This window comes from Hylobates moloch, unplaced genomic scaffold, assembly GCF_009828535.3.
Source record: "Hylobates moloch isolate HMO894 unplaced genomic scaffold, HMol_V3 SCAFFOLD_5, whole genome shotgun sequence".
Classification (NCBI taxonomy): domain Eukaryota; kingdom Metazoa; phylum Chordata; class Mammalia; order Primates; family Hylobatidae; genus Hylobates; species Hylobates moloch.
The window spans coordinates 42498153-42515098 of record NW_026652280.1 but is presented as its reverse complement, the minus strand read 5'-3'; the positions used below and the strand labels follow the sequence as shown (position 1 = coordinate 42515098).

At 37.4% G+C, this 16946-nt stretch overlaps 1 protein-coding gene across 6 annotated transcripts in view; it reads left to right on the top strand.

The window, feature by feature from the left end:
• The window catches only part of KIAA1328 (KIAA1328 ortholog), a 369561-nt gene that overhangs the window by 317457 nt on the left and 35158 nt on the right, over window positions 1-16946 (top strand). For 5 of the 6 annotated variants that reach the window (XR_009213485.1, XR_009213486.1, XM_032152478.2 and 2 more), the window contains one exon: window positions 2760-2868. Coding sequence is in view for 4 of the 6 variants with exons in the window: in XM_032152478.2 (XP_032008369.1) it covers window positions 2760-2868 (109 nt within the window). In the remaining 2 variants the exon portion in view is untranslated. Of the gene's footprint in view, window positions 1-2759; window positions 2869-6255; window positions 6333-16946 lie in introns of those variants that run through there. The other variant, XM_058438432.1, reaches the window with a different exon arrangement.

Sequence of the window (16946 nt, the reverse complement as noted above, 5' to 3'; positions counted from 1 at the left end):
CATTGTTGTTACTGTTTTATTTTTGAGTCCCTCTAAAATAATGCTTACAAGTTTGCCATACAGAGCCAAACAGACCTTGATTGCATTCAAAATCCAGCTTTGCTCTTACCAGCTGGGTGATATTGGACATGCTGCTTGATCTTTTTACAATTTCCACTTCCTTATCTATAAAATAAGTACAATAATATAATTTAAAGACTGTTGTAAGGATTAATGAGATAATACCTTTAAAGTGATTAGCAGGGTTCAAGGACATAGTGATGTTCAATAAATATTTCCTGACTAAATGAAATATTTAGCCTTGAGGTTTTCAATTTAATGCTTTTGCTAATGTAAGTCTCTGTCTCCCATTTCATGCTCATCATTGTTTCCTAACAAAGAATCCTACCTCCTGCATCAAATGTTCCCCAAATCCTAGAGCCAAATGTGAATTCTCCCCTTTCTTAATTCCTCAGACTTTTCATAGTACTTATTACAGCAGCATAGCATAATGGCCAAAGCTCTCAGGTTATCTTGGACATAGATACTAGCTCCATCACTTATAGCTCGGTGACCTTGGGCAGGTCACATAGGCTCTTTATGGCTTATTTTCCTTATCTGCAAATTTGTTATAAAAATATTGTCGCAAAGAGTTTTTATGAAAATAGAAAATAATTTCTAAAAAGGGTAAAACAATAGAGATAGAGAGGGGGCTAGGACCAGACTAAGACCGGGAGCAGGTATTACCTACAAATGTGCAAGAGGGAACCTTCTGGAACAAGGAAATATTCTAAAACTGGATTTTAAAAAGAAATATCTAAGTACCATGCAAATTTAAAATAAAAACTGGCTTGTAGCCATGCTTTCATAGCTATATAAAGTTACTATTTATCAAACTCTACAGTTAAAATGAGTAAATTTTATGATACTCAAATTATACCTCGATAAAACTTACATATACACTAAGCATATTGTATGTTTTAGCAGTCACTACCTTATACTGCCTTGTGTTATCTGTGGTTTTGGTTTTGGTTTTTTCTTGAGACAGAGTCTTGCTCTGTTGCCCAGGCTAGAGTGCAGTAGCATGACCATAGCTCACTGCAGCCTCAACCTCCTGGGCTCAAGGGATCCTCCTGCCTCAACCTCCTGAGTAGCTGGGACTAGGACTGCAGGCACATGCCACCACACCTGGCTAATTTTATTTTTTGTAGAAACAGGATCTTGCTATATTGCCCAGGCTGGTCTCCAACTCCTGGCCTGATCCTCCTGCCTTAGCCTCCCAAAGTGCTCGGATTACAGGTGTGAGCCACTGAGCCCATCCTCTATGTCTCTTTATGTGATTGTCAAGAGTGTCTTGTGTCCTTACTCTCATACCTTCCTTCCTCTCCCTATAAACTAAGCCTGAGCTTAAACCTGGCACTGGCCAGTATTAATATGTACTTGTTTGGGTTGAGGGTACCACAGATTTCTATATATAAAGAAGAATGAATTGTGCATTTAGAGGCTGGTCTTTTATATCTACACATAATAGATTAGTGGGACCCCATCTCTACAAAAATAAAAATAAAGAATTAGCCTGGCATAGTGGCACACATTTGTAGTCCCAGATACTCAAGAGGCTGAGGCAAGAGGATCACTTGGGCCTAGGAGGTCGAGGTTGCAGTGAGCTGGGATTGCACCACTACACTCCAGCCTAGTGATAGAGCGAGACCCTGTCTCAACCAACAAACAAACAGAGTACAGAATAGTTGACATAAAGAGTATAGGTTTTGAAGCCAAGGATAATGGTGATCATTTAGATGCTAATTGCTATAGCTGTAAGACTCTAGCCTTCTCTATGCCTGATGATTTCAGGTTGCATGCAACCTGTTGCCATTCCCAAAGTTAGCATACTGCACTCCTGGCATTTTAGGGTCTGGTATTCCCAGCACTCCAAAGCTTTTTGTTATTTGAATACTCTCCTTTTCATCAAAGAGTGGATCTTCCCAAATAACTTCATGCATCCCGGATAACAGTTTTCAAAGAACCAGAAGAAAAACTGCATGTGATTCTTACAGTCTTCCAAGATAAATATAGCGATATTTTATGTTGTTTAGAAACTAATAATAACTGAAAAATAAAATAAAAACAATATTTCTGTCCGTACCATCTTTTTATTTAGCACTCTAGAAGAGAAAAGTAATTACAAACTAAACACTGCTTGTTGGAAAGGAATTGAGGCCAAGTCAGGCAGTTCCTGGGAGGATAAACTATTGCTTAGGAACTTTCCCATGGCACTCGAATGAATATTAGTTGAGCATATCTTCCAATTAAGACATGTGTTTTAGCCAATGTTGAGTTCTCTAAAAGAAACTTTCAAGAGTTACATATATCTTGAAAGTGTTTTAAAGAGGATCAATTTAATTTGGAGGGTTTAGAGTTACGAAGTGCTAGAATCTTTCTTATGAAAGTTAAAGGGAGCAAAATAAAACATCCCACTTCCTTGGGCATTTTCACAGTAAACCGAGATCAGCAGGGGTTTGCTAGGCAATCAGGTTTAAAAACAAAATCTCTAGTTACTCTGTCACTGCACAAATGTATTTTCTTAAAGTACATTATAGATTTCCCATGTTTACAAAACTGAAGTGAGTTTTTCATATGCCATTGTTACATTTCAGGGAAACAAGTGGCTTACCTTTGAAGCTTGGACATTCCTATAATGTCTTATAAATTTACTAAGAATGAACTTTTCCATTTTCTTTTATTGAATGCCCAAATTATTTTCTTTATTGTTCGTATAGGGACAATGACAGGAGTTAGAAAAGATGCGTCTACATCTCCTATGCCAACAGGAAGCCTAAAGGATTTTGTCACCACAGCCTCACCATCATTACAGCACACCACCTCCCGGTAAGCTTCAGAGATTCTTTAGTTTTTAATATTCTCCCTATGAGAGCATTTTTTTGAAGTTTATTTAATAAGGAATGGAAAAATCTTGAGAACTCTTAGTGATTCTTTCTCAAGAGAGTTCCTTCTTTTGAAGCATCTAGATTTGACCAGTTTGAACCACATGGAGTCCTTTTCTTTATACATGCACTTTCTTAGTTGATCTTGGTAATGGGTAAGGGCTTCCATAGAAACCTAAAGCTAAACCTATCCTTCACCAGAAAGTCTGTTTAGCAGCAGGACTTTCCCAATTTATCACAGAAAAGTTATACCTTTAGACTATAAGTTTAACTAGCTGAAATCATTGATATTGAACATTATAGTGGCTTTTGTACTAGTTAAAGGAATACCAACATTTACATTTACTTATACCAGACACATTTGAGGGGTTAAGCATTTGATCAGCCTTTTCTGGAGTCAGGAAAAGAAATATCTTATTTTAAATTTCCCATGTCTAATAAACCAACTCCCACATTATGCAATTAAGGCTGAATATATAAACATCAGTACCAAAAGGGCTTGGTTTATGTTTCCTCAGGGATATGATTGGTTTTGAGCACTTAAATTCATAGCAGCTTATCCGATGAATTGAATATAAATGTTAAGACTTAATTTGTAGTTAATTTGAAGTCCATTGGCTTTGCAAAGTAGAAATGCCCAAATTATAAGTCTCAAGTCTGGTGATTTTAAAGATGTACTCTAAAATTTATTATTTTGGTTTGAGGTAATTTCAAAGGGAAGAGAAAGATTATTTCTTCCTCCTCTAAAAAGTTGTATTCCAGTCCAGTGCCTATAGATATGCTGTTCCACAGAAGCCAAACCCAGGAAACAGTGTGTTCATCCTATTTTGGCTCTTTTTGTCATTCCTTTAATTCTGGAGCTGGAAAGGCAAGCATCTTAAAGAACTTTTGAGAAATGACTCCAACACAAAAGATAATAACAATAGCTACCATCTATTAAGTATCTGCCATGTCCCTAGCACCTTGCCAAGCCCTTTATATGCATTGTCTAATTTAATCTTCACAACCTTATGAGGTGGTACTATTATCCCCATTTTTTAAATTAGGAAACTAAGGTTCAGAGATATTGAAGAACAGTCTAAGGTCACATAGCTAACAACAGGCAAAGCCAGCATTTCAGACTCCAAACCTCATAATCTTAAATATTGTAATAGTTAACAATGACAACCTCTCTATTTTGGAGGCCACACACAATCAAAAAGAGAATTTAACTGTTTGCCACATCCTTTCACTGTTGCTGCTTTCTTCTCTCTCTTTTTTTTTTTTTTTTTTTTGAGACAGAGTCTCGCTCTGTCGTCAGGCTGGAGTACAGTGGTGCGATCTCAGCTCACTGCAACCTCCACCTCCCGAGTTCAAGCAATTCTTCTGCCTCAGCCTCCCAAGTAGCTGGGACTACAGGTGCCCACCACCACACCCAGCTAATTTTTTTTTTGTATTTTTTTTATTTTATTTTATTTTATTTTAATTTTATTTTTTTAGACAGAGTCTCGCTCTGTCACCCAGGCTGGAGTTCAGTGGCGCGATCTCGGCTCACTGCAAGCTCCACCTCCCGGGTTCACGCCATTCTCCTGCCTCAGCCTCTCCGAGTAGCTGGGACTACAGGCGCCCGCCACCACACTCGGCTAATTTTTTGTATTTTTAGTAGAGACAGGGTTTCACCGTGTTAGCCAGGATGGTCTTGATCTCCTGACCTTGTGATCTGCTTTTTTGGTATTTTTAATAGGGTCAGGCTTTTACCATGTTTGCCAGGATGGTCTCGATCTCTTGCCCTCATGATCTGCCTGCCGTGGCCTCCCAAAGTGCTGGAATTACAGGTGTGAGCCACCATGCCCGGCCACTTTCTTTTATTTTTAACGCTACTATTGTTGGCATTCTTCCAGAGATCCACAATAAGTTGTGATTCTGAAATGTTGATGGGGCTTCCTCTTTGGATCACTTAACGTTGTGGCTGAAAGCTTGTGCTCAGAGGGTTTCCATCCTAGCTCACCTTGAAGGATTCATTTGGAGGAATTAGAGGTAAAGAAGGAAGATTATCTGGATTTTCAATCGTAGTGAATTTTCCTATTGTTAAAGATTAAAATGAGATCTTTAACACCACTTTAATATATTGTTTTTGATGGTTGCATTTCAGTTTAGAGGGACGTATGAAAAAATGGAATAAAATGTTTCTCCAGTAAGAGTTTTATAAAACATCCTCAGCACATATTTTTTGAATGGATCATATCAACATTGTAGAGTTTTATAAGCCCAGGTTAAAACTGCTGTGAAGAGTCATATTTACAGACTTTAAAAAAATATTATCTATTTGTCCTTAATACTGCAGATCAGCTAAATATAGATTCTCAGAAGCTTCCTATGTAATGAGCATTTGGCTTAATAAAACAACATGTAGCACACCATATTTTATCCTTAGAAATGCATGACGACATCATATAGGTCTCTTATACGAAGTGCAGAGTTAAAAAAAAAAAATCAGTACTATGAAAATCAGTTACCAAGAAGTCATAGTGGTGGCTTTCCAGATTTCAGAATCAGGATTATTTGAATTGTTTTTATTTCAAAGTGTAGAAAAGGCATTTTTTAAAATAGACTACATTATCAGTCACATGCAAACTCTTAATGTAAGAGAAGAGCCTATTGTTCTCTATCTCAACAAACCTTTGAAAGTACCAAAGGGAACAAGAGTAAAAGCTCTTCCCCTGTCCAACTTAAATTCCAAGAATTTTCAAGACCTGCAAACAAGGATGGGGGTGAGACAGATGCCAGTGGGAGACAGGTTTTCCTTTGTTCTCTGAAAATACCTAGAAGAGTTCCATTTCATTCCATGTGCAGGTGAACAAAACAGGTGTGGCAGAGTCATCTTTCTCATTCACAGTGTTGGTTGTTAATTGTTCTCACTGCTGGCTGTCAATATTATGTAAAATTTTCATTCCCCATTCAAGATGGAAAAAATTGTGGCTGAAAATGTTAACATTTGCATTTTTATTTGTTGATTTATTTAAAAGACAGCCTCTCCTACAGCAATCCATCACTTGGTGACACCCCAAATATGAATAATGTATTGTAGACTTGCAGTTACAATGTGTAATAAGTGCTAGAGACAGTAAAGGAATGTTAACTATGTTGCAAATGTAATATTTATTGACTCATAAAGTTTATTGCTTTTAAGGTTCAATAATACTGACCATAAGACATTAATATCACTTATCCTGATTTTAGCTGGGTACCTTTGTATGTAGAAATATTCATCTATCTCATGCTAACAAAATAAATATGTAATTTACAGCATAAGCAAAGGGGGCATTATAGTTTTCTGTGCTGAAAGCTGCAGTGTTTCTTTCTCTCCATTTCACTTCTGGCTCTCCACACTGATCACACACCCCTAAGCTGCCTAAGAGAATAAGCACAGTGGTCGTCTTGGCACAAGAGGGTGGTGAAGCTGAATTAAATGTACCATTCATTTCTGCTTGAATGGAACAAGTAATGCCCCACAGACCACTCCACCTGGAAAGAGGAGTTGAGGGGCTTTCTCCCTGTCATTCTGAACACCTCGAGGTAGGTGAGCCTTGGCTCTAAAAGAAACTTAAATAAATACCTTTCCTACCAAATGAATGAGTCAGAGTTTACCAAGTCTACTTGATCCTGTAGTCTCCAGTATGAAGCCAGAGCTGGGCAAGTTACCATTTGCTTCTCAAATGAATGTGTTATGAGCACAGATAGAACTGATAATTAACCATTTTGTGCCTTCCAGAATTAGGTATGTCCATTGTCAACAATAAAGATCATACAGGAAATATCTAACACTCAAAGCAAAAGAAGTAATGATAATTAGCAACCATCAGCTGTAATTGTCATCTACATTAAGATGCAGAATTATGTATTTCTTCATTATAAATAGCCTTTCTAATTGTACTTGATGTATGCCAATTTAATCAAAAAGTATACTTGCAACAGGCAGAATTTGCATTAATGTAGCTTTGGATCTTCAGGTCTTTTATTTCAAATTTGACTGGGAAAGAAGGCCTATTACAGCTGTATATCCTTGATATGTTGGTGTCTTTTTCTATTCAGACGTGTAGATCTGATACATTTTATATTAAAATAAAGATAGTATCTTCTGAGATTGCTCAATGCAACAGAAATCTTGTCACCTTTAAAAATATTGGTGGAGTTTGTATTTTTCAGTCATATGGTGACACAGTGATTGTTGGACCCTGATAAACAGAGGCACACCAGGCCTACAGTAGCAGGATTAGATTCTCAGTCCCTGAAGTAAAAGATTACTGAGGTCACTTCTTTCTGTTCTTCTGTGACTTCTACAAACAGTTACAGCTGGTGCTCTCCCTGTGCCTTTGTGTGTCTGTGTGTAAGATGTGAAGAAAGAAAGGGAGATTTCACCAAATCATGCCCAACTAGTGAATTTTCAGAACTGGAACTGGAATTAGCCTGTTTCTAGGATGTACTGTTCACTTTTTTAGCCTTTTTTTTTTTTTTTTTTAAGAAAGATGAGTTTTTAATGACAACACAAAAGCGTCAAAGGTTTTTGTTTTGTTTTGTTTTGTTTCTTTTTGAGTTACTGGTGGGGAGAGGTATTGATTTTGTGAAGCTTCTTTTTTCTTGACAGGATTTGGGAAATACTTGAGTACATACTTGAGGGACTTGATAAATTATTTGGGGGCTTTTAAAAAATAGTTTATTTTTATTAATTGACACATCATAATTATACATATTTATGAGGTACATGGTGGTGTTTCAATACATGTATATATTGTGTAATGATCAAATCAGAGAATCTAGCACATCCATCGCCTCATAGATTTATCATTTCTTTATGCTGAGAACATTCAAAATCCTCTCTTCTAGTTATTTTGAAATACATTAGGTTAGTGCAAAAGTAATTGCAGTTTTTTTCTATTAAAAGTAATGGCAAAAACTGCAATTACTTTTGCACCAACCTAATACAATGCAATATTGTTAACCATAGTCACCCTACTGCACAATAGAACATCAGAACTTATTCCTCCTATCTAACTGTAACTTTGTACCCAATGACCCCTCTCTCCCCATGTCCCCACCTCCCACTCTTCCTAGCCTCTAGTAATCACTATCGTACTCGCTGCTTCTGTGAGATCAATGTTTTTAGATCCCACATACAAGTGAGATTGCTTGTTGGAAAGCAATTGAGGCCAAGTCAACCAGTTCAGTATTTGTTTTTTGTGCCTGGCTTATTTCACTTGACATAATATCCTTCAGGTTCATCTATGTTGCCACAAATGACAGGATTTCATTCTTTTTTATGGCTGAATAGTATTCACTGTGTATATATACCACATTTTAATTATCCATTCATCCATTTATGGACACTTAGGTTGATTCCATATCTTAGCTATTATGAGTGCTTCAGTAAACATGGAGTGCAGATATCTCTTTGACATACTGGTTTCATTTCCTTTGGATACATACCCAGCAGTGGGATTGTTGGATCATATGGTAGTTCTTTTTGTAATTTTTTGAGGAACATCCATACTATTTTTCATAATGGCTGTACTAATTTACTTTCCGACCCAATAGTATATAAGAGTTTTCTTTCTCCAATCCTTGCCAACACTTGTCTTGTCGTTTTGGTAACAGCCATTCTGACAGGAGTGAAGTGATATTTCATTGTGGTTTTGATTTGTATTTTCCTGATGATTATTGATTTTGAGAATTTTTTCATGTACCCGTTAGCCATTTTAATGTTTTCCTTTGAGAAATGTCAATTCAGGTCTTTAACCTATTTTTTTAGTCACTTTATTTTCTTGCTATTGAGTTGTTTTGGAGTTCCTTATATATTTCGTATAGTAACTCCTTCTTATCAGATGGATAGTTTGCAAATGTTTTCTCCCATTCTGCAGGTTGTCTCATCACTCTGTTAATTGTGTCCTTTGCAGTGCAGAAGCTTTGATGTAATCCCATTTGTCTATTTTTGTTTTTGTTGCCTGTGCTTTTGAGGCTATATCCAGGAAAGCATTTTCCTGACCAATATCATGGAGCTTTTCCTCTTGTTTTCTTCCAGTAGTTCTATAGTTTCAGGACTTACATTTAAGCCTTTAGTCCATTTTGATTTGATTTTTGTATCTGATTAGAGATAGGGTGTCTAGTTTTACTCTCTGCATGTCTGCATGTGGATATCCAGTTTTCCCAGCATTGAAAAGACTGTCCTTTTTCCATTGTGTGTTCTTCACACCTTTGTCAAATATCAATTGGCTATAAGTAAATAGATTTATTTCCATGTTATTATGTTAATAGTTTAGTTTGAGTTTTTTTAAAAACCTTGCTTTGCTGTCAACCATATGCTTAATGTGTTCTGAAAATTTTGCTGTAAGCTTACGCCTTGCTGAGCTTTCTATAGTACAGTTGCCTGTGCACAGCCATGCTCACAACGCAGCTGTTTAAACACAGCTGACTGGAAGGTGGCTTGTGTGATCTTTGGCCCACTGAGACTGAGAGCCAGGAACTAGGCTCAGAAGTATCTGAAACCTAGGACCATACTCTACCAATCCCAGTCTGGAAGGAATCTTCTCTCTGTTGTGAATACAGTATTTATTTATCTTTATTGTTATCTTAAGTAACTTAACATGAAAATCCAGTTGCTTCCAGCTCCAGATATGATGGCACAGCCTTTAAAGTACCAGAACAAGTAATGGTGTTTTGTTCCTTTGCTGGGCCAGAAAGAGGATGTTCCTCTTCATTCTCTGTAGGTTATAAACCAAGGCTTTAGCCCAGAGAGCAGGTCAGACACTATTTTGTTTCCCATATCACACTGCCAGTAACCATTCAAATTGAAGAGAAGGGAAAGTCATATAAATATGATCTGCCTGATTGTAACAGTGATCTATTTTATCTCAGCTGCAGAATTCTGGATTGACAGCTGCCATGGGATTCAAAAGCCACACACACACACACACACACACACACACACACACACACACACACCACACACACACACACACACACACACACACACACACACACACACACTTTTATACTGGGAACAAAAATACAATACTGAAATTTATAATTGCCTGTTCACAATTCTTAGCATAGTACTTTAGCATTGGCAGAATGATTTTAGGTACATTATTTCATTTAAATTGCATCACAATCCTATGAGGTAAGTAGTGGTATTATCCCATTTGACAATCAGGAAATAAGAACTAAAGGAGACTGAGTAACTGACCAAGGTCACATAGTAGGAAGCAGAAAAGAAGACATGAATCTAGCTTTTCTAATTGCAACTTTCAGAGTTTTTTCATTCTTCCACACTGGCTGAAACTTGGATTTGATTCTGAAGTGTAAGCACTGAGCTGATAAAATTCTGGTTTGGGGTAGGAATCAGACAAACTTACTTTAACACTGGAATTTGTTTTGTTTTTATAACTTGATAGAAAGAAGCTTAGTTCCACAGAGAAGTGGAGGGGTTGTGGTTCGATTATGCATAGCAGTCAAATTGCAATATTTGCTTGCATTTGTGTCCAGAATCGTAACAGTAACAAAACCATTTTTTTTTAATGAGACTATCTTCTCACGTATACATTTACCTAAATATTTTAAACACTCAACCAGATTTTCTGATGTTCCTAGCAGAGGAAATGGTCATGTATTATCCTCCCAGCAGGAGAGAGGGATAAGATAAACTAAGATCACAAACCTCTGCTGGGGTTTTCATAGTAGGTTTGAATAGCGGACCTTGCTGCGTGTATATAATAGAGCATATGAGTGATGACCCTATGTGATGATAGTGGCTATTATTCGTTAAATGCCAGTTATGTATCAGGTATTTCATTGGGCATATACAGATATATCCATTTATAATATATGTTCATACAAATTACATATTATTGTCAAGATTTTTAATGGCTGTTAAAGCTCAGCTTCAAAATATCAGATAGAATTTATTCTCATTTTTCCAAAATGACTTTTTAAAGTATGAGCTGTAAGGCTGAGAACTGTAATTTTAGCTTTCCTTGCCCTCAGAGTAACAGTTTATTCACTATACACAAAGTAACATTAACCATAACTTTTCCATTTTGAGTATCTTGTAAATAATAAAATTAAAACCAAATGAAATGGTGCACATAAATTGATTATAGTAAAAAGGACTAATCTGGAAACTTCAGAAAATAATGTATTGAGCATGTAAAAGAAAATATGAAGCTATAAACATGCCTGTCTCCCATGTTTAACCAAGAGGGTAAAAAGCCCAGCCATTCAAAAGGATTTTCATTTAGTTGGGTTGACAACTTGGAATTCCAGGCCACTGCAGTACCACCAAAAACAATAGAACGCATGGAAATTCTTAGGTGTTTGATGAAAAGATACTGCTTTTAGTTAAGTCATGATGTTGGGCTAATACTATAATTCCCACTGTTAAAAGCCATTAATATAAGAATCCATTCTTCTTACACACACTGGTTTATAGTGTGTAAGTTAGGAAAATAAAGACAAATAGGCCAGGCAGAAATAATAACGATGTAGCAAATTCCAAGAAGTGAATTCAGCTTGAAGAAACTTGTCAAGACATTCTATAGAAAGAATATGTTGTACTTGGGAAAATGTACATTACAACAGCTTATATTTACTACTCACTTAGATAGAATTCTACTCCTTGGCTTCAGGAAATCTTTCTAAAGATCTAAGTTCTGGGTGAGGAGGTTGTAAGAGCTATTTTACTTTTCACATGATTTTTCAAATGTTCTCCAACCATGTTATATTACTTCCATAATTTTAGAAACAATGTTTAAAAAGAAGACAAAGGGAACACATTTATAGGAGACAAACCCATTTCAAAATTTTACACTCAGTAGTTCCAAGTAGTTGCAAAAACCCTAAAGTTACTCTTGGCCCATGTGACATAAATATCTTATTTCCTTTGTCAACCCAGCAATAGATGAGGATTATCCTTCCTTGTTGTGTCTTCTCCAGAGTACTGAGCTCTGAAAACTGCTATGAATGGTGACATCTGTTCAGTATTGCCAGTTCCTGCTGTCATTTCACAGCTTTTAGCCTCATGAACTGCCATTTTAGAGTTGTTCATTTGGTCCAAGGTTATCAAATTCCCTTAACTTCAACTTTAAGAAATATTTTTAATGTCTCTTCCTTAGGCACTTTAATGCTTTTATAAAAATTACTTTATATGTTACCTAATGTAATCCTTACAATCACAAGAAAGTAAAGCTCCAAGAGACAATTACAGAACAATTAAGAGCCCAGGTGTAATAATTATAATTCTGTGGTTTATAGGCCTAGGTTTGAATGCTAGCTATGTGGTTTCGAACAAATCATTTAATTTAATCTATAAAATGGGAGTAATAATATCTCCCTCATAGGCATGTAATGATGATTAAGCAGGATAGTTTATGTAAAGTACATAGCACAGGCCTGGTGCATGGCTAAGTGCTCCATAAATAGTAGTTGTCATCATAGAACCTCCCAGGGTCACTCAAGCAATCAGGAACAAGCTAGGATTTGGACCTTGCTCTTGTGATTCCAAACTATGAGTGTATCCCCTAACAAAGAGTTAGGAATAGGGTTAGGTTCATCTCAGAGGTGGGCAGTTTGATTGTATTTTTTATATTGACCTTGCAGACATGACTGTTACTTTACCTCCATTTGCCCAATTCCTTATGTGAAAATATGAATATTAATAGCTATTTTATAAATTTGCTCAGAGGATTAAATTCGACTATGTATGCAAAGCCTTTAACTTGATGCTTGTCCATATTGGGCACTCAGTGTTAGCTTTCTTCTGTGCTCTGGGAAACAAGACTTCTTTGGGCATCTAAAACAATACATGTGATATGATACTGGCCCCTCTGCCAAATGCCCTGAGTGACAGTGCCCCTGCCAAAATGTGGCTTAGAAGCAAGCCACATGTTTATGAATGACCCTGCATTCAAACGATTTTCCTTATGCAATGTTGGCAAATTTTCCAATGTTTTGAGACTTCCCCTCCATTTGTTTTTCTTCTAAACAGAGGAGGGTAGGAAGTAAGATTCTTGTCTAGATGATAGGGTTAAGATTTTGTGTGCGTTTTTTTTTAGGATATCTGTTTCTAGGGTCACTCAAGGACTGACCAAAGTTACTGATAATTGATTTTGTCCTCATAATTAGCCATTTCATAAGATTCTGAAAGGATTTAATTCCCTTCAGAGCAGTGGTTCTGAAATCTCTCTGCATATTGGAATCACTTAGGAATGTTTAAAAAATACCTATTTCTAGGCTTCATCCTAGATTCATTGAATCAGAATTGCCCATAATTGGCCCCAGTGATGTGTATTTTTGATTTTTCAAAAAGACTCTGATGCACTTTGTCTAAAGACACATATTTGGAAGCCCCTGCTCTGGAGCTGCACATCTCCTTACTTCTTAACCCCAGCACACCAACATTCTCCCTTTCTTTTTTCTGTCCCCTACCCAAGCCCAGGGCCTCTTCTTTCCATTAGCAATTTTTATTAGTCATCGTTATCCTTCTCCCAAGGGATTATCAAAATATATCAATAAGCCTGCAGTGAAAAAACTAAGAAGCCCTTAAAGAACTTGACTTATCAATTTAAATTGTTGAAATTGGGGATTAATTACTAAGACATATTGTTGGTGTCAGTCTTCTCTACGAAAAGCTTGTATGGACCCATCATCTGTGAGGGAACTCTCAGCAAGTTTTAAGAGAAAATTTCCTAAGGAAACATTCCTGATACTTTCTACCTCTCTTTCTCATCTGTGCTTCATCTTTCCCCATAGTACTTAATCACCTTCTAATATGCCATGTAATTTACTAGAGTGTTTTATTTATTGTTTGTCTCTCCCCTTCCCTCTCCTGTCCCACAAAGGATGTGGACGTTATGAGCACAAGTACTTTTTCTATTATTTTCTATTCCTTTCATCCCTGCACTAGAGCAGAGCCTGGCTCATAATAAACATTAAATAAATATTTGTTGGTTGGATGAATTAGTGAATGGTCATAAACAAAGTGAATGTTTCTTTTTAACTTACCAGTTCATGACATTCCAGTAGACATCTATTTTGCTTTATGTCTTCACCACATCTGCAAAAAATCCATTGTTTCTGCCCAGCTTATACATCTAGTTGTACTTCTTTTATATCCCAGAACTTCCTTGTATTTTCTCCTATTTTAAGGTTTTTCCATTTTGTAAGGATTAGAAAACATCTTGGCTTTCAGGGTATTTCCAGACAAGATAATAGCAGATTCCCGAGTGTGAGCAGTGTCAACATGTTGTTTGCACTGGAAGTTATTTGCATAGACAATGTCGGTGTCAGTGAGGATATCAGATATGCTTTGCTTAGCCATTCCATTATCTTATGTTCAGCCCTATCACAGAGCTTTTCTTCAACCTCTGCTTTGGTCTGCAGCTAGTTTATTGTTTGGATTTTCTCAACTTAAAATCCTTGCATGTTGACAGGCAGCAGAGCTTAGAGGAAAGGGCATTAGAGTTAAAGGCCAAAGATCTGGATTTATCCTGCCTCCACAGCTTGTTAGCAGCAAAACTTTGAAAAAGTCCCTTCACATGGAACCTAAGTTTTCCAGGCTTCTGTCCTATCTGTCTGAACCTTACCCTTTGTTTAGAGGTAAAAATCAACACAAAAACTGGTACATCTGTCTCTTGACTTCAGAGTAATTTACACATTTGGAGAATAAAGTAGGAAGAAATGAACATTTCCAAAAATAATTAAATAATTGATTTCAGAATGACATGGTTTAAACTTCCCATTAAAAATGTTTGGGTTGGCCAGGCATGGTGGCTCATGCCTGTAATCCCAGCACTTTGGGAGGCTGAGACGGGCAGATCACGAGGTCAGGAGATCAAGACCATCCTGGCTAACATGGTGAAACCTCATCTCTACTAAAAATACAAAAAAAAAAAATTAGCTGGGCGTGGTGGCAGGCACCTGTAGTCCCAGCTACTTGGGAGGCTGAGGCAGGAGCATGGCGTGAACCCAGGAGGCAGAGCTTGCAGTGAGCCGAGATCGCGCCACTGCACTCCAGCCTGGGCGACAGAGTGAGACTCCGTCTCAAAAAAAAAAAAAAAAAGTTTGGGTTTTGTGCTAGTCAGTAGTTTAGAGACACCATGTCATTCACAGCATGGCACAGAGCAATTCCGTGGGAAGCACTGCCCCGTTGACAAGGCACCCAGTACAGTTTACATGTCTTGAGATTATGCTCTGTGAACATACTGAAGGTTTACTTTTTAAATGTTAAACAAAATCATGTCTGGAAAACATCAAATCTTACTATATTATAGGGAGGACACCAACCGAAAGACATAGAAAAAAAGATAATACCCTTGAAGTTCAAACTGAGGTTTCAGTCACATAGAAAAACGTGACCATATATTAATGTAGGCTACATGCTTTGCCTTGAGGAAAGAATGTTCAGAACTGTGCCTAATAGTACCCAAGAATGCCACTGTGTAAATCAAAGACTATCAGCAAGACTACTTATAATGGAGAAGACATAGAATAAAGTAGTTAATGGTAATTGGCTAATGTATCTTCAGCTCAGCTGGACATTTTTGTATACACTGTTGATATATTTAAATATATATACACATATATACCTACTGATACACACACACACACACACCACTTTTAATATATTTAACATTTTCATCTTAATGGGCTATGCCCTCCCCACCAAAAAAAAGACAGTCTGTTTTTCTCCTTCAGCTTACTTTTTCTTTATTTCTTGTGGGGAAATTCATTTTAGCATTTTATATTGTCTGTAACTGTTTATGAGTTTAACCATAAAAATTATCGTTAAACAGTTATATTTGAAGGTTATTTGTTTAGTGGCATTCTTGATACTATTAGGCACAATTCTGAACATTCTTTCCTCAAGGCAAAGCATGTAGCTGACATTAATACATGGTCACATTTTTCAGTGTGACTGATGACCTCAATTTGGGCTTCAAGGGTGTCTTTTTTGTTTTTTGAGACAGGTACTCGCTCTGTCCCCCCGGCTGGAGTGCAGTGGCATGATCTCACTGAAACCTCCACCTCTCAGGTTCAAGGGATTCTCCTGCCTCAGTCTCCCGAGTAGCTGGGATTACAGGCGTGTGCCGCTATGCCCAGCTAATTTTTGTCTTTGTAAGCATAAAAGGAGGCTGAGCGCAGTGGCTCACGCCTGTAATCCCAACACTTTGGGAGGCCAAGGAGGGCAGATCACTTGAGCTCAGGAGTTTGAGACCAGCCTGGGCAATGTAGTGAGACCTTGTTGCTATTAAAATTTAAAAAATTAACCAGGCATGGTAGCATGTGCCTGTAGCCCCAGCTACTCAGGAGGCTGAGGTGGGAGGATCACTTGAGCCCAGGAGTTAGAGGCTGCAGTGAGCCATGATCACACCACTGCACTTCCAGCCTGGGTGATAGAGCAAAACCCTATCAAAAAAAAAAAAAATGGAAATGCATGAACATTGTTATTTTCATTAGGCTTAAGATTTCTGGATCTATGTTCTCATCAAATCATCTTTACTATGCCTTTTTAGAGGATATAAATTAACTTTTTGGTGTACAAATCCTAATGAAAGAAAGAATGATTTACCATGAAAGAAAGATTCCAAGTTGGTTTTAAAGCTCAACAGCAATTGGCCAACACATTTTCTATTTGCTTATTAAGTCTTTCATTGATTTTCTTGTTGTCATGGGTGCATATTGGAAAAAGTATGACTATTACTGAGATTAAAAGCCTATCATTGGCCAGGCACGGTGGCTGACACCTGTAATCCCAGCACTTTGGGAGGCCAAGGTTGGCGGATCACCTGAGGCCAGGAATTTGAGACCACTCTGGCCAACATGGCAAAACCCCGTCTCTACTAAATTAGCCGGGTTGGTGGTGGGCGCCTGTAGTTTTAGCTACTCAGGAGGCTGAGGCAGGAGAATCACTTGAGCCCGGGAGGCAGAGGTTGCAGTGAGCCGAGATCGTGCCACTATACTCCAGCCTGGGTGACAGAGTGAGACTCTGTCTCA